The sequence below is a fragment of the Condylura cristata genome, unplaced genomic scaffold, assembly GCF_000260355.1.
Source record: "Condylura cristata isolate star-nosed mole 26May11 unplaced genomic scaffold, ConCri1.0 scaffold00024, whole genome shotgun sequence".
Classification (NCBI taxonomy): Eukaryota; Metazoa; Chordata; class Mammalia; order Eulipotyphla; family Talpidae; genus Condylura; species Condylura cristata.
Genome location: NW_004567125.1, coordinates 28,045,199 through 28,063,508, shown reverse-complemented (window position 1 = coordinate 28,063,508; position 18,310 = coordinate 28,045,199). Strand labels below are relative to the sequence as shown.

The 18,310-nt window shown below is 35.8% G+C and overlaps 1 protein-coding gene across 1 annotated transcript in view; it reads right to left on the bottom strand.

Moving 5' to 3' along the window:
* Nucleotides 1-18,310, bottom strand: part of HMCN1 (hemicentin 1) — a 442,964-nt gene that overhangs the window by 98,358 nt on the left and 326,296 nt on the right. The window contains exons 51-61 of the mRNA XM_004688154.2: nucleotides 17,609-17,759; nucleotides 16,184-16,378; nucleotides 15,023-15,136; nucleotides 10,884-11,071; nucleotides 9,165-9,261; nucleotides 3,242-3,403; nucleotides 2,147-2,260; nucleotides 1,830-2,032; nucleotides 1,456-1,537; nucleotides 1,223-1,354; nucleotides 81-230 (exon numbers count right to left, since the gene is read on the bottom strand). Of these exons, the coding sequence (XP_004688211.1) occupies nucleotides 81-230; nucleotides 1,223-1,354; nucleotides 1,456-1,537; nucleotides 1,830-2,032; nucleotides 2,147-2,260; nucleotides 3,242-3,403; nucleotides 9,165-9,261; nucleotides 10,884-11,071; nucleotides 15,023-15,136; nucleotides 16,184-16,378; nucleotides 17,609-17,759 (1,588 nt within the window). The remainder of the gene's footprint in view (nucleotides 1-80; nucleotides 231-1,222; nucleotides 1,355-1,455; nucleotides 1,538-1,829; nucleotides 2,033-2,146; nucleotides 2,261-3,241; nucleotides 3,404-9,164; nucleotides 9,262-10,883; nucleotides 11,072-15,022; nucleotides 15,137-16,183; nucleotides 16,379-17,608; nucleotides 17,760-18,310) is intronic.

The following is an 18,310-nucleotide window of genomic DNA, read 5'->3' as shown; positions in this document are numbered from 1 at the left end:
TTATAAATAATCTCTTTAGAGGTAGACTAATTTTTACCATAAATAGGATATAAGAAATAAGTTGAAGATACTTCACATACCTTGAATTGAAAGGATGTAGTTTTTCTGTGCTTTTCCCTCCATATTTGATGCAATGCATGTGTAGTTTCCACTGTCTGAAGGCTGAGACCGGGCAATTTGTAGTTTGCTGCCTCCAGACAGAATATGAACCTCTAGTGAGTCAGAATTTTCTAGCAGTAGAAACAAAACAAACAAAACATTCAAAAACTTATTTTTAACACCCCTACAATTTGCAATAAAAAATGTTTTACTTCATTTGTTAAAGAACATTTCTTAAAAGTTCTTTTGTACTTTCATTTTTAAAAAAAGATTTATTTATTTATGCATACATGAGCTGGGGTACAGGCCAGAGGTGCAGGAATCAGGGGAGAGGATTCACCAGTGACAGAGGATGAGTGCAGAACAGGTGGATCCACTAAAATACATTGCTGAGGGGAGCAGCAGGTGGTTCAGGAGAGGTCTGCTGCACCATGTGGGTCACCTCTGGGGCAGGGATCAAACTAGCACTGAAGCAGCTGCCAACAACCTAATAGTGCTAAGACTTAACCTCCTGTGCAACAAGAGAGGCCCCTGTACTTTCATTTTCAATGAGTGTTTTTGAAAAAGAAAAATGAACAATCTTTTTATGAGTGATCATTGTATGAGTCTACTCTTAAGTTCTTCTTTCAGTATATTTTTAAAAGATTTATTTATTTATGCATACAGAGCTGGGATATAGGCCAGAGGTGCAGGGCTGTGAGAGGATTTACCAGAGACAGAGTGGAGAGTGGAACAGGCCGACTGAGGAAGTACACTGCTGAGGGGAGCAGCGGGCGGGTCAGGAGAGGTCTGTTGCACCATATGCATCACTTCCAGGGCAGGGATCGAACTCATGCTAAAGTGGCTTTAGCTTCTTAGTGCTGTGCTTTAACCTGCTGCAATACTAGGGAGGGCCCATACTGTTATTTTTTAAAGGCGTACTTATTTATGCATACAGAACTAGGGTATAGGCCATTGTATAGGCAGGGATGGTGAGAGGATTCACCATTACATCACCACTAGGGAGGGTCCATACTAAGTTATTTTTAAACTAAGCACAGGTATGAGTATAATACTAAAAATGTGCAGTTTACAACCTAGTGACTTGAGCAAAAGAAATTCACAAAATACACAGTGATCCTACCTATGGGCTTGTGGTTCTTGAGCCATGCTATTGTGGGAGGTGGGATCCCAGTAGCATCACAAGTCAGGATCACAGGATTGCTGATGGTCTCAACAACCACTTCTTTGTCAGGCCCTTCAATGCTAGGTGGCACTGGAAGAAGAAGAAAATCATGTGTCTTCATTAAGCTAATACAGGACACTTTCATTTGCATATCTAGGGGAAAAAGAGTTATATTAGAGGCAGATGCTCACCATATACATTGAGGTGGAAATTTTTATCATCCCGTCCTGCTACATTTATAGCTCTACATACATACTGGCCTGTGTCAGATACCTAAAAGAAAAAGATACTATTGTATGTGCTCCATTAAGTTATAGATGACCAATCACACTGTCTGAGTGTTGATTAAATCACCAGTCATCTTTATGCTCAAACACCCAAGATGCACTGTCTCTACAATCCTGCTTTATTTTTTTTCAAAGAAAATAAGTTCAGTGTCATTGATCATGTTATTTTTACAAGAAAATCATTTTTCACTATAGTAAAGGGAATATGCAACTTCTAATTCTCTCTCCCATAATCACACCAAGGCATCATGACACAGAAACAAGAACAAAAGATGCACCTCGGCTTTCTTGATGTGTAGCATTTGTCCATCTGCTAAAATCTCCAAGTGAGTAGACTCTGTAATCATCCGTCCGTTCTTGTACCAGCTGATGACTGGAGGAGGGACAGCATTTGACTCACATTCCAATGACACTGAGGTCCCCTCTCTGACACTAACTACAGAAAGAGATTCACTGCCATGATCTTTAATGCTTGGGGGCACTGAGGAAAGGAAACAAGAACAGAAGGATGTTTTTTCATTAAGGTGTTCAGGTAGAAAATATCTGCCACCAGATTAAAATTTTACATATTGTATGAGGTCAGTAAAAAACAGACCATAAACAGTCAGGGAAACTTTTTTCTTGCTTTCACCAGCCTGATTGGTAGCTATGCAAGTGTATTCACCGCCATCAGACACCTTGGCCCGAATTATTTGTAGAGTCCGACCACCTGTAGACGGATACAACACAGACTGATAACTAACAGTGTTTTAACAAGAAAATAAATGTCAAAATGTGTCCCTTCCCTGAGAGTAGATTATATAGATGTGGTTCATATTTAAAAAAAAAAAAAGAACAGAATCAGTTTCCTTTATTATGACTCTACTGCCTTATAAAGTAAAATCTGTAATGTTTCTTTTTCAGTAACCAAACATGTAGAACTGTTTGATGTAAATTCTAATGAGCAAACAGCATTTATATTATAATAAAATATGTTGGTAAGTATTTTTGGATTCAAATCCTCCACACTACAGAAGTGACTGTTGGTGTATCTATCTGTCATTCGCAAAAATCTAATTTTGGATTCATTTTAAAAAATCTGTGAATTTATGCAATGAAAACACTAATTATGAGTGTATCAAACCCTGGAACTACAGAACAGTAGTGTTGTGAAATTGTAGTGTTGCAAAATTTCACAATTTCTTGAGGTAGACCTCATAACTGTATATCCTCTCTAAATTAATCAAATTCTATATACCTTACTACTAGTTCTAAATGAATAAAGAGACACTTAATATGAAAGAATGAATTTTAGAAGACAAAAGCTTGGAAATAGGTTAAACTGAAATGTCATTTGCATGAAAAATAGACGAAAGCAAGGTTGTTTCACCCACTTTAAAAGTAATAGGTTCCTGGCCCTCCCTGGTGGCGCAGCACTGAGAAGCTAAAGCCACTTGCATTAAGAAGCTTAAGCCACTTCAGCATGAGTTTGATTCCTGCCTGCCCGGGCGGTGACCACATGGTGCGGCAGACCTCTCCTGACCCGCCCACTGCTGCTCCCCTCAGCAGTGTACTTTGTCGATCTGCCTGTTCTGCTCCCCACTCTGTCTCTGGTGAATCCTCTCACCCTCCGCATCTCTGGCCTGTACCCCAGTTCTGTACGAATAAATAAATAAATCTTAAAAAAAAAAAAAAGTAATAGGTTCCTTACCAGGCACAATGAGAGCATGTGTGTTCGGCTTGATAGGCTGTCCATTCTTGAGCCAGTTCAGATCAGGAGGTGGAAAACCAGATACCTCACAAGTCAAAGAGATGAAGTTGTTCACCACAACAGTGAGATTTTCAGGGTTAGGGCCAATAACACTTGGAGGAACTAAAATAACAAACATAAAATGTGAAATCTGATATCATCAATAATCCAATATAAAATAGGAGCCCAACCAAAGGACTGTTAATGACTGGCTAACAATACTGTTAACTATCTAACTTTCTTCTTAGAATTCTCTAATGTTTTCATAAGATCCATGGTCATCATATTTGTTTATCCCAACTGGAATAAAATGCCAGACTTTTTTAAAAAGAGAATGATTCTAAATTTTATTTGTAAAACATTTCTGGCAACTCCTAAGATGACTTCATCAATGTATGGAGAGAGACCCTAATGTGCTTTCTATTAGACACGTTTTGAATACCCTCATTTCTAATATAGTATGTTTTATTTAAAGTTTTTATTTTCCTATTTATAACAATACGAGGACAGAAATTTATTATTAGGATATCTGCCTATAAATAAATTATACAGGTTACTTTGACAATGTAGGTCAAAGACACTTAAGATACATAGGAAATTTAAGAAGTAAATAATCTATGGTTTATTATTCAGTCAATAAAGAATGCCCAATGCAAAAGTGGCACAAAGAAAAAGTGGAGTAGTAAACAGTGATGTTAGTAATACAATACCAGTTATGCATGTAAAAACATACACATTTATAACAATAGATGTTTTATAGGAAAACGTGCATGGAAGAAATAGCATCACAAACATTGAAATTATTTTCTATGAATGGAGGAGGGAAATAAGAAGAAATAATACAAATGAAGTATATATGTATACAAATTAAGGTATATGTGAATGAATGAATAGATGAATAAAGATGGGTTTTACTCTGGCCAATGAAAATAGAGAGATATAAACTAAGGAAACCAATGTAACACACAGCTATATTAAGACCTAAAATAACATCAAAATAATCAAAAAGGCAAAAATGCTTTTTTCTTATTTAATTTTCATCTACTAGAAAATTTTAATATTTATTCATCAATGAAACATTTATTGAATACTTACTGTATACAATATGAAAAATGCATAACAAGCACAGAATTAACAATTTGGTGGTAATGACAGATATTAAACTAAAAATGCCAGCCAACATGCTTTGGAGTAGTTATACTTGTAGCCAGGAAAGGTACTATACATTTACATGTTCTATCTCATTGAATCCTCTTACAATCTTATGTGTTAGCTATAGTTACTTAATTTTTAAAAATGGAAGTAACACTGTGTTATAATGTATGTTTCCGTTGTTCATCATGGAAAATCAAATGTATATGCAACAGTGGCCTTTTGTAGCATATTCTTATTTGTCTAGTATAGGTGAGGAAGCTGAGACACAGAAAGGTTAGTCTTGCCTATGAGGTCACAGTAAGTTACTGGAAGAAACTAGAAGAACACCATCTGTCTGGAGCACCTTTCTTCCTAGGCATTGTTCTATAAGAGCTAGCAATTATAAATGTAAAGTGTATCCATCAGAAAACTAATCTAGTGTGAGAAAGAAGAAGCGGAATTGGCATTTAGGAAAACCCTTGAAATATCACAGGGAGAATGAAAATGGCTGGACCTTCCAGGAAAAAAGGCACAGCATGCAGAGGCCCAAACGGGCAAAGAACATGGGACAAAAGGGCTGGCATTATCAGAGTTTGAAGAGCAAGGATGGGGTGGAGGAAGTGGGTACTGGATTAAAAGACGAGGCAAGGTGGCCCTCCCTGGTGGCGCAGCACTGAGAAGCTAAAGCCACTTCCGCATGAGTTCGATCCCCGCCCGCCCCGGAAGTGACCACATGGCATGGCAGACCTCTCCTGACCCGCCCTCTGCTCCCCTCAGCAGTGTACTTTCGTCGATCTGCCTGTTCTGCTCCCCACTCTGTCTCTGGTGAAGCCTCTCGCCGCCCCTGAGGCTCTGGCCTGTACCCCAGTTCTGTATGTACAAATAAATAAATCTTTAAAAAAAAAAAAAAAAGAGGCAAGGATAAGAGCATGGGTTTTTGGACATCATTAAGGATGTTAAATTATAGCCCAAAGAATGGAAAGCTGAAGAGTACTTTAATCAAATATTGATTTTAAAGACTTCAGTCTGGTCACAATGAAGAAAAAAAATTAGATGGCAACAAGGACTCAGAAGACCAGTGAGATGACTGCTGTAGTATAGGCAAAGGATTATGGTAGTTCTCTCTTGAATGTTATCAAAAAAGCTTCAGAAAAGTGAGGAAATGTCAGTATATTCTGAAGATATAATAGTTAGAATTTCATGTTTTGGAGATGAGGTTTAAGGAGGAGTGAGGAATGGAGGAAAACGAGTAACCATTAGTCCGACTTCATAGATAAGGTGATCATAGTTCTTACTGAGACAAATATGACTACAGGGAAAATGCATTTTGGGGAAAAGATAATGAACTTAGTTATATACACATTGCCTTAGGGTAGGGTCTCTGTTAGATACTGTGTAAATAAGTAGAAGTTATTTTGACCGGAAGGTCCTCACATTTTTAGTGGGTTTTGGCTAGAAATAAAAATTTGGAATATATTTGTACATAGATTAATATCTGAAATTTTGGAATACATGATATCACACAGGAAGAGAATAAAGTTTAGAGCACAGAAAACTAAAGAATAATAGTCATAGGTAGAGAAGGAGGGAGTAGCCAAAACCCAGCTACAGCATGGAAGGCAAGCTGTAAATAAGAAGCATGGTGTCACAAAAGCAAAAGAAAGAATTTTTTGAAAGGATAGGAGTCACCGATCCAAATACAAGCTAGGCCTGACACTGAACTCTGCAGGGAATGGGGAGGAAGAGGGATCAAAGCAAGGGAGGAAAGAGCACAAGGGAAAACTGTGATGGTGCACTTGTGAATTGGTGGAGGAAATTCTATGGGGGCTATGCCTGAGAAAAGAAAGCAAGCATTGTTTAAAAAAATGAAAAAAAAAAGTAAAATATATGCAATTAAAAATAATAATATAAAAAGAAAAGTAATATATGTAATATACTATGGAATCAAAATTATATTTTATCTGAAGTATAAATTCACTTTTTTGGTAATTTCATCATAATATTGTCTAATTAATAAAAATGTAAAATAAAAAAATTAAAAATATAGTGGTCAAGAATGTTAAGTACTTAGAATTATGAAAAAACCTGGAAAGTGCCTGTTGTACTTAGTAAGGAGGGCATTTTATGAGCTCAGTAAGCAATTTCAGTGAAGCCATGAAGATGAAAGTAGATGTGATGGAGTTGAGGAAATGGAGACATTAAATATGGGTAGCTATTAGAGACCCTTTGAAAGTTAGGAATGTAGCTGAAGAGAAAGATTTTTTTTTTTTAAACAATAGGAAGGATAAAATTAAATCTACTACTGGGAAGAAGCCAGGAAAGAGTGATAATTCCCGTATTTGATAGCAGAGAGAGGAGGTGAGATTTTTGTAAAAGCAGTAAAGTGGGAACTAGAATTGTTAGTTTTGGTCTTTGGAAGGCAGAGGAAATGCCTGATGGGATCAGTGTCCTTATAAGAAGGGTCACTGGAGAACTTGCAGTCTTTCTGTCCAGGCCTGCCTGTTTATCAGAAAGGACTTGTGAGGACTAAGTGCCCATTTCCAAGTCAGGAAGAGCCTTCACCAGCACTGAACTTGACAGAAGTTTCTCACCTCAGGATGGTGAGCAAAATGAATTCTGTTGTTGTTTAAGCCATGCAGTTTTTGGTATTCTGTTAAGGCCATTCTAGCAGACTAAGACACAGACTATTGAATCTATAACAATGCCAGCAGTCCTAACTCCAAGAGTTCCTCTATCCATAGCTATGCTGGTGAGTGGACATTAAGTGAGAGGTTATATAAAAAAGCAACTAAGTATAAAACTAGAACCAGAGTCCTTGAGTTGAAATCTCAGTTCTGTATCTGCAAGCCCTGTAACAGGACATGTTATCTAATCTCACTAAGCATCCGCTTTTGCATATATAAAGGAGATATTTAAAATGGTACCAACCACCTGGGGTTACTGAGATCATTAAGTGAAGGAGCAGGTAAAACATTTGGAAGAGCACCTGGTGGGATCAAAAGATACAGAATATCATGTTGTCACAAGCACACATGACCTTTTACCAGCAGGAGAAATGAGAAGACATGGGTTCAGAGAAAAAAGTAAAAGTTTCGTGAAAGATATGAAGGAAAGTAAAGACACAGAGGCTTGAACAATACTGAGAGGCCAGTAGACAGAAGGTTACAGTCCCCCCAAAAGCAAGCGGGGCTGTAGTGGGAGCAACAAAATAAATGACTTTAAGCTAAGATGTTATAATTGAAAAACCCAGAATGGGTTTTCCAATATGTATGCATGTGTGCGCATGTATGCATTGAAGTAACATTGGTTGAAATCATCATATATGTAGAAATAAAGGGTGAAGAATGAAGTTTACAATGTTTAAATATGAATTCCTGATAGCAAACATGTTATTAACAAATAATTGTTAATCCAGTCTCTACGGAAAACAGAGGTGGCTGCTGCCTCTCAAGTCACATGAGTTCCTACTTCATGTATTTTTACTGTGGATTGAGAAGAGGCAACAGGCAGGAAGGCAATAAAATAAAGCATACCAAACATTCTTTTAGCAATAACCACAAAGAGAGACCCCATTTCTGGTTTAGAAAAACCAAGTTCAGAAATGGTCATTTGTCTACGATATTTATCAAGCACTTATGGGAAGAGGTGAAGATACAGTATATAAAGAAAATATAGCATAACTAGTGGCTATAATTAAAGTATTTATGAGATGCTTTTGATTACAAAGGAGAGGAAAAATGAATTCTGCCAGAAATGATAATGACCATTTATATTTTCAAAGCTTATTATACTAAACTTCACAGATTAGAATATGTACTTTCACAATGATTATATTTAATTCATTTTGTCCTGGGAGTTCATGACACATTTGCCTTGTTCAGATTTACTCTAGAAAAATTTTTTGATGATATTTATTAAGGACTCACTGTATTACTCTGCTTAGCACAGGGAATACAAAGATGTGTCTCCAATATCTATTACACAAATCGCAAACATAGGTTGGTTTCAATATTCTGTCCTAACTGCTCCAAAAAGGAAAAATCCATAATACAAATTGAAAGTCATTGCAAGAAAGAAAGTTTTTGTGAAATTTTAAATTTTAGCTATTTTTAAAATAAACTAGAAATGCATAGGTATATCTTTTTACGGTCACTATTTCCAGTTTAAAATTCTGGAAGCAGCTGTGTATCACAAAGATAGAAGTATTCTTTTGTGGTGGACAACCAACTACTTTTTGAACAACAACAACAAAAATACAGTGTTATGGAGCATCTAATGCACATTGAGAAAATCAAATTTTTTTGACTGAATTAGGTACTCTGATAGTTTTTAGGAATTATTTAATACCAAAGTGTCTTTTGGTATTAGAGCCTAACAGGAATTCTACACGTGAGACAAAACTGGTTCCCATCAGAACTAGTAGATACATTTTTATGAGAAGAAGACCTATATGCGGTTTTAATTTCATGCAAACTTGTAATCTTTAGGATTCAAATTTTGATTTCTATTTTCAAATATAAAGGAATCACTGCTTTCTCTTGAGGGACTGAATAATATAAAACCAGACTTTCTAGAAGATGTCTACTTCATAAATCCTATTGACTGTAGTGGGAAGAAAGGGGAAGAGACTGAATGAATGTGGCTCTACACATTGCTCAAGTTAAAAAAAAATAAAACACATAATCTAAAACACAGCTTTCCTGCCTTTTCAAGCATACCCTAACAGATGTTTTTGGAACTGAGCTCTTACCATGAACATTGAGGTTAAAATATTTTTTGGCACTTCCTGCTGTGTTCTCAGCAACACACACATATCTGCCAGTGTCTGTTATTTGAGTATTTAGAATCTAGGGGGAATATAAGAAGAAATTCCAGTTGAAATTAACAAAACAACTTGTCACTGTTATCATTATTTTTTAAATAAGCAATGCGTTTGCTCTTTAGTCAACAGCAGGCAGAAAAAGGTATGAACATTAACAGTGTAGATGATGGTTTTGATTAAAGCTAATCAAATGAATATTTATAAAGATTTCCAGTCAGAAAAGGTAATTCCATACAGACCTGTGATAGGATGACTACATAAATGTCCCAAATTGTGCTTTAACTGTCTTATCTACACCCTGTTCAATGTGGCTTTGAAGTTATCTCCATTAAGTAGTGGAATTGCTGTCAACCTGTGATTGACTTTGACCACAGTATGAGAAGTAGCTCTGTATCATCTGAGTCTCGGTCTGCAAGGGCATTGTGTTCTTTTCTTCACTCTTTTGTAACTTTGCCACCCCACAGAAGGTCAATAGTGACCTGCTGTTATGTGTGGTGTCACATAAAGAACAGTTAGCCTGTTAGCAAACTGAGTCCCCAGAATTATAACAGATCAGCCAAAGATCAACAGAGTTATGACTTCATTCCAGACATACAGATACTTGAGTAGGTCTGGACGAGACCAGAAGAATCTCTAGCCAACTTCAAGATTTGTGAGCTAAGTACATACATGCTCATTCTTTTAAGTCTTCATGCGGCAATAGTTAGCTAATATAGCAGTTCTGTTTATTTAATTATGCATAAATTTCATGCATGTATGTATCTTTTCGTTAGACACAAAAACATTTAAACTTTTGATAGAAGTTGATAATCATCAAATAGAAATAGTTATGTTCTGAAGATACTTTAAGAATTCAAGTTTCTTTACAAAGAGTGGGACTGATTTTTTTTCTTTTTTTTTATTACAAAAGTTTATTTTTACATCATTTTGTACATTTTTTTTTTCCATCTCAATTGTAATCCTCGCGGGTTTCCCATCACCAAGTCACCCGTGTGCCATCACCATAATTGATTTGTTTTTTAATAAAGAACTACATGAGGTATTTCCTGTGTTGGATACACAGTGAGTTTTAGACTCTTGGGCCTATAGAAAATTACATATATTCAAGAAATAATTTAAGTTGCACCTTAACAAAAGAGTTTGTCATTTCTACAAGTTCCCAACTTTCTTTTTGGATGCTTGAAAAGAAAAATGCATACCCACTAGCGAACAATTCAAGGTATTTATGTGTTATTCAATATTATAATTGCCATTAATTATCGATATAGGACAAATTTTAATCTATGTGGGACTTTATATCACTAGACTTTTATTATTAGAAATATGCAATGGAAAGGATAATAATAACTTGCTTATGATGTGGCTTTCATTACAAAGGCCATACTGTAGTGCATTTAGGGATATGTGTGTATGTGTTGGATATATGCAGTTTCTAGAAGAGTTTACACAAAACCATTACATGGGGAAAAAACTTTAAACTGGCTATCTTTGCTAGTGGATATAGAATGAAAAAGAACATTTTATCCTTTCATGTAATTGTTACAAATATCAGTTTTTAAAAAATAAAAAATACTTTTAAAAGTCAAAAAGATTATTACCAGAGTTAAATAGCTATGTTAAAGCTATTTTTTTTTGTTCTGATTTTACCTGCAGAATTCTTCCATTGGATAGAAATTTGTGATACTCATCTTCCAGCAAGGGTTGGCCATCTTTTTGCCAGGAGTTCCTTGGTGTGGGGCTGCCACTCGACAAACACTCCATTGTCACACTCCTGCTCACCAGTGCATTCACCTCTTCTGGGAGATCACTGTTTGCTTCCTTGATAACTGGAGGCACTAATAAGTGATTGCAACAAGGAGAGAATGACAGGAAACGGAATTTTCTAAATGATTCTGGTTTTCCAACAACTTCAAGAGTTTGGAATGATAATAGAAGAGGAAAACTTGAAGGAATCATGATCTTCAAGTCACATCTCATACTAATAAAATAGGATGGCAATGAAAATTGGGTAGATTGGGTTCATTTTTTTCTTTTTCTCTCTACTTACCCCCTCCATAGTTTCATTTCTATTTAAACAGTCAGGTATAAAAATCACATATTACCCACAGAATTAAAAAAAATATAGAAATGTTAAATTAGAAAAATTTGTGTTGGTTTCTTTTGTTAATGTAGAAATTAACTTTTAAAGTGAGTAATTTTTCTCCTTAGTTTTGAGTACTTAGTTTATGTTTTACTTTCATAGAAATCTGCCATATATTTAGCAAACAGTAAAGACTATGTTTCATGTACATGCAGTCTTGTGGTATTTGGGTCTCTTGAAAACTACACTGAATATCTGTAAGAGAATAATCAAGGCTACAGGAATATCATAGAGTCTCAGTGTTATACTGAAGAGAGTTGCACAAAGTTTGGTGATTAGCACTATACTTCAGGAAAATATATAACTTGAATTACAGGTTTACAAATAATCCAATTTCAGATTAACTGAGACTGTTACTAACCCCACAACAAAAAACTAGTGAAACTTGGAATATCAAGAGTTGAGGTTATCCTGAACTTCTACTTGGATCTGACCCATAAGGAGGGGCCAGGAGGTTACTCCATGTCACCATGACAGCTCTCTGCGTACTGTGCCCCTAACTCTTCTCTGGACAGATGAACCTCAGAATTGCTCTCAGTGCCTCACAGGAGTATCAACTGTTATGTAGCTGAAGCCTTTTTTTTCCTTGTTTACCTTCCTACACTAAACTCATCTACAACACACTTTTTAACTTCCTTCTAATTTTATATAAAACACCCTCAAGGCATGAACCACTCCCCTTGACAATTTAAATCCTAATAATCCAATTCAATTTCTTTTTGGTTAAACATTATAATTTACTTGGATCAATTCATTTCAATTTATCTGAATCCCAGTTCTCCCAAAATTACATTACTGATAAGGTCTCCTTATCAGACCCTTCATTACCCTATATTCAACTTTTACCCAATTTAGGTAAAAATTAGTGCAGGCAGTCTGGGATACACCTTCACTGTTCTTGATGATATTGACACTGGTCTCAATTATTTTGTCCCTTTTCCTTATAATTATCTTGTGGACTTTAACATTTATTTCAATGACCATCCAACTCTAAGTATAGCTGATGATTAGACAACATGGGTTTGAACCGTGTGGGTCCATTTGTAGGTGTACGTTGGTTGGCCAAACCCTCAAATGGGCAGGCAGGGCAAATTATAGGGCAGATAGGGGACCTGTAAGCTGTAGATTTGGGCATGGGCGGGGGAAGGGATACAGTTGTCCGGGAATCAGTCCTTTGTGGATACCAAGGAAAGACTATAGTTTACATTTTGGGGAAGTCAAAGGTATATAAGGATTTCAACTGAATGATGAGTCAGTTTCCCTAACCCTGCACTGTTCAAGGGCCCACTGGAGTTTCACACCTACTCCAGCTATTGTCTGTCACACCGAGGAGCAAACACTGGCACCTCTTCCCCTCTGCCAGTTTGCAAACTCCCTGAGGAAAGACTGATATGTCTACTATATTCACTGCTATAGATTCTGCCCAGCAATCAACAGATAATTGTCATATAAAGAAATTCTGAGTTCTAGTGTTTTCTCTCTATCACTTTTTCTCGGCTTCATTCATAAGCTGCTCCCTTCACTGAAAACTCTAGCCTTCCACTTCTTCTGTTACATTTGGTATCAGCTTTCCTTGAAGCTCTTTTTCTTCTCACTTTGCCTAAACCTCATAGTGGGTCATTTTGGTGATTCTCTACCATGCCACCCCTCTGGTACTTTGGCTGGGTGCATCTTGATACCTGTGGTGCCAACCCTGCTCCCTGTGGTACTTTTACATGTCTTTTTTTTCTACCTTGTCCTAGGCGGCTATTGATGGCTGCAGAGAGCAGTGACTGAGCCAGATAACTCCAAATTCAATGGCAAACTCTCTCCCACCCTGAAAGTAGTGTTTAGCTTCTGTTTTGCAGGTATTTTCAAAAACTAACCCTGCCATTGTTTCTCTTGCTTACAAAAAGGACTAAATACACTTGATCTGCATTTTCCTTTCAACCATCCTAATGAGTGGTAATCCATTACCAGGAAAGGCTAAAAGAGCCCTTTTTAATCTCTTGAGTACTTTTCCTCTAGTCTGGGATCTTGTTCCATAAGCCCCTGTGCCTTTCTCCCATGCACACACACTCTTGAAACTTTAATCTCTCCCTGAATGTTGGATCATTTCCCTTGGTCCAGAATTAAGGTCAAATCTCTCTTTAATTTTTTTTTCTAAATAAGCTGTTTTTCCTAAAATTCTATTTTCTATCTTCCTTCCTGTGTAAAATGTTTTAGAAGTAGTCTATATTTGTTTCCTTTTATTTCTGATGATTTGCTCAACACTTATTCTCTTGTTCCTTAGAACCACACCCCATTATCTAAAATGATCTTTTGAGTTTCACCCATGACTGCTCAGTTTCAAAGTCAAATGGCCTCTTTTGCAGTTCTTATTTTCTTAAACTAGCTTTAGTATTCAGTACTAAACCCCAACAGGCTTTTTTTTTTTTTGTGCCTTGGAATCTGTGACATGATGGTTAGCTGCTTTTCATTAACTCCTAAATTTTTCCTCCTTTAACTCTCTTTTCCTTTCTCCTATTTGTAAATGATTCCACAATGTGCTAATCATCTCCTATTTATTTTTCTTTCTGTAAGAATCTTAGGTCTTTGAAAATTACCTGTTTGTGGGGAATTCTCAAAGTGATAGCCTGCAGTTGCCTCTCCTGTGGTTTAGGTCTGTCTTTCCAATGGCTCACTCACGTTTTATCTATCTTGGTGCCAATTCAAATTCAGTATGTCCAAAACAAAATTGACTTCCTTTTTGCCAAACTGTGTCATTTTTCTAAATCTTCTCTTTTTATTAATCAACCCATTTTTTTACTCATGTAAGATAAACATCTCAGTGCCATCTTATACTCTAGAGATGAGTGCCGAGTACTTTGTATTAATTAATCACATACTCGATTATATATGTCATATCACCTACTTACTGCTCTATAGTCTCACTAGCTTAGTCTCTTCGAACAGAAGCATCTATTTATCCTTGCTTCTAGTAACATTTCATCTCATTTTCCTTAAAGGTAACATATTTTTCCATTCTTAGTCCATGCAGTTAGATGGAGGTTACTGTGACCTAAGGGTAGTCATATGAACTATTGTCTAGTCTTAAGAGCTACCTTTTAGTCTGTATAACTGATTCAGGGATGAATGTATAACTTGTTCTTGGCTAATTAGAACCACAGAATTCTAATGTTAAGGCTTACATTGTAAACAGTAGGGGAAAAAAGCTTTCATTCAGTTGAGAACCTCAAATATTTTATAGGGACTAAAGGGCCTAATGGCTAATTTGGCAGCCAAGGGGAGCTCCTGAGACTGACAGTGATGCTAATGGAGAAAAATAAAGCCAAAAGAAAGGTAAAGCCCAGTTGACCTCTGTTTTAGCCATACGTCAGCTGTGGCTGCAATGGGCACTACTCTGGCACTCTCCCAGTTTGAAAGTCAATGACTTCTTCTCTTTTTTTGTTTTTTTGTTTTATTTAGCCCAGTTTATTTTTTGATACTTCAGCAGTCCTAGCTAATATACTCTCAATTTATATAACTAACTCCTGGGGAGAACTATTGGTTTCTGATTATCTTTATTGTCTCAAAAGTGTAAAGTGTGACATTTTGCAAGCATTCATTCCTCAAAAAATTGTTCTGAGTCAAAGAATGCATAACCAACAAATGAAAACCAACTTACAGAGCACCCGGACATCATACTGAAGTGAATCTTCTCCAGCCTCATTCACAGCCACACAGGTGTATCGCCCTGCATCTTCGACTTTGGCCCGAGGAATCTGCAGCACTCGCCCTCCTAAAAATACACCAATATGTTTACCTCTGAAAATCTTAGCCTGAATACTGGTTATAAATAGAGGCAGCATTTATGGGAGGGCTATTCCTTCCTTACATTTAATTTCAAGTTTCTTAGCTCATCTAGTGATTTAGTGTTTTAATCCCAGATACCATTTTTATAATAAATGCTGCATTATTAAAAAGGCAACCACATTTAGGACCTCATATTACATTTAATTATCATTTCTATGCAGTGCCTTTTTTTTTAAAGATTTATTTATTTATTCATATAGAACTGGGGTACAGGCTAGAGATGCGGAGGGTGAGAGGATTCACCAGAGACAAAGAGGGGAGCAGAACAGGCAGATCTATGAAGTACACCACTGAGGGGAGTGGTGGGCGGGTCAGGAGAGGTCTGCCTCGCCATGTGGATCTCCTCCGGGGCAGGCGGGGATCAAACTCATGAGAAAGTAGCTTAAACTTCTTAGTGCTGTGCTTTAACCCGCTGCGCCACCAGGGAGGGCCGCAGTGCCTTTTTTTAAAGTTAATTAAGATTAGTGTTAACGTATAGTAGAATGCGTTGACTTTAAGTGTACAATTTGATAATTTTTGACACACCTATTTGAATGTTTGCTAAAAGTACAATTCCACAACAATTCGAATAGTTCCTGTAATATAATGACAATATTTCAAGCTAATAATCTGTATGATTTATGATAGCTTCATTAATAAATGGGGTAACTTTTTCTAATTATATTTTAGATCATCACTAACTATGTACAGCTATAAGCTGATGATTTCTTATACTGTTACAGAAATGTTTGCACAAGGAAGCCAAAGGACTTTCTTGAGTGAATATATGATCTTGTGGTAGATCAGAAAACTAAAGTGTTCTATCCAATGTCAAATTCTTGACCTGTTCTTTCCTAGCTTGAAGCTACATGCACATGAATGACATTCAATAGGCCTGTGTCAGTTCAACGCGATGGCCAGAATGTCCGTAAATTCCACTGATTTAACACATGTGGCAGAAATTCAACTTTCACCTGTTCACACTAGTCTTTACCTGGTAAAATTAGCACTCTATCACTTGAGGTGAGCGGATGGCCATCTTTGTACCATGTCAGGGTAGGTGGGGGAGCAGCATTTGTCTCACAGTAAAGAGAAATGGGGTTGTTGATGATCACATCCTTGGCTTCACCATTCCTGCCAGTATCCAGCATGTTTCCCATTTCCCAGAGTTTCTGAAAACTCGGAGGAACTATGAATGGAAGAAGACAAGAAATTTTGAACACATGTGAATACTAGTATCAAGTTATTAAACAAAGATTTTGACCACTTTTTCACAAGAATGATTTGTAAAGGTCAGATATTAAACAATGGGAAAATATTTTCAAGTACTTGTACACATGCCCACGAGGCCCTGAGCTAAAAATGGTAATAACAGACCAAAGTCGGTGGAATAACAAGAACAAGAACAAGCACAGATGCTGTGCTCCTTTCAGTATGGCTTCCCCTAAAAAAAGGGTGATAGTACTTAGGGGTGTCAGCAATCAGGGAGGCTATGCAATGTGATTATAGCAGGAAAAGCTAATTTTAAGGAACCATTAAGAAACTCTGACTCAGCTGAGAACATTTTCCAAAGATTTATTTTACTATGAAGGTTAATGATCTACTAACAAAAATCACAACATTCTCAAATTTTAGGAAGGGAGAAATATGAACGTTTTAGAAGGTAATGTTAACTGTACATCAAAAGCATTAAAAAAAAAAAAAGTGTTACACTTACGCTACAATTTCCACCATGAGCAACTTACGAAAAATCAATGTGCTAAATTTTTTCTTAAAAGGTATTCATTGACACACATGTAAATAATCAAAACTTGGAAATATGTCAGACATTCAACACAGGAGTTTGGTTAAGTAATAGACAGTCAACTGATAAAACTGGTATAATTATTAAATACCATGTTCACAGTAACAATAGCAAAAATAACAAGATCATTTCTTAAGTATTTTCTAAGAGTTTATCTTATTTGCATTCAACACAATTTTCTCAGGCTTTCATTTTATAAATGAGCAAATTGAACTTAACATATTTAGGCAACCTGTCCAAATCACAAAGTTTGTAGGAGACTAAATCATCATTCAATTTCTGGTCTGGCCACTATAAATTGTATACCACTTTCCTGCCTTTTATGTAAATGCTATTTAAAAATCATGATATAATATTAGTGAAAGCTAATGCCATAGAAATGAGTATTGTGTGATACACTTGTAAATAAGGTATACAAAAAATATCAAAAGGAAGCAAATGAAAAATCATGGTTAAGTAAACTTAAACAATGGGATATTTTCTTTGTTAATTTCTCAAGTTTTCTACAATGAATTTATATTATTGTCAACAGAAAAAAATAAACCAAGCCAAATCTCTTTTCATTGTTTTGACATCACACAATTTAAATTACCAATAAAGGTGTATTAGTATTACCTTGTATATTTACATCAAAGTCCAGCTCATCTTCACCTGCAATATTAGATGCTACACAAGTATATCGCCCAGTGTCTGATATTTGAGCCTCCTTTATTTGAAGGATGTGTCCATTTGCAGCAATATTAACATGATCATCTGATTTAAGAGGCTGTGATTCAATTATAATAAAATTAGCATCATATATTTAAGTAAATGCTCCAAAAGACCATGTAGTTAATACATTCTATTATTCATTAATAAATATAAATAAAATTTTATGTGAAATATTCAGAACAATATAATTAATTTACTTTGATGTAATTATTCATTAAAAATTATAAATCAGAGCTGAGCTCTGTGTTAAGGATTTCTGAGTGGTACACATCTATACATTTTTATGATAAAAATGTTCTTAGGTACTATACCCATGTCAGAGAAAAATTTTAGCTGATCTCACAATACATTAAGAAAGCATATCTTTTATTATGATATACTAATAAGTGGAGAATGCTAACATTTTAAAAATATGAGACTGAGAGTATTGCCACAATATAATTTGATCTAAAATTCCAAATTATTAATTTTATCTATTGTTTGTTCAGAAACATCATTACTTAATAAATAAAAAGTTTGAGCCTAGACATATTCATATTAAGGTCTTATTGGTAAAATTAATAAAATTAATAGGAATCTATCATATTGTAAACCTTTCCATCTATA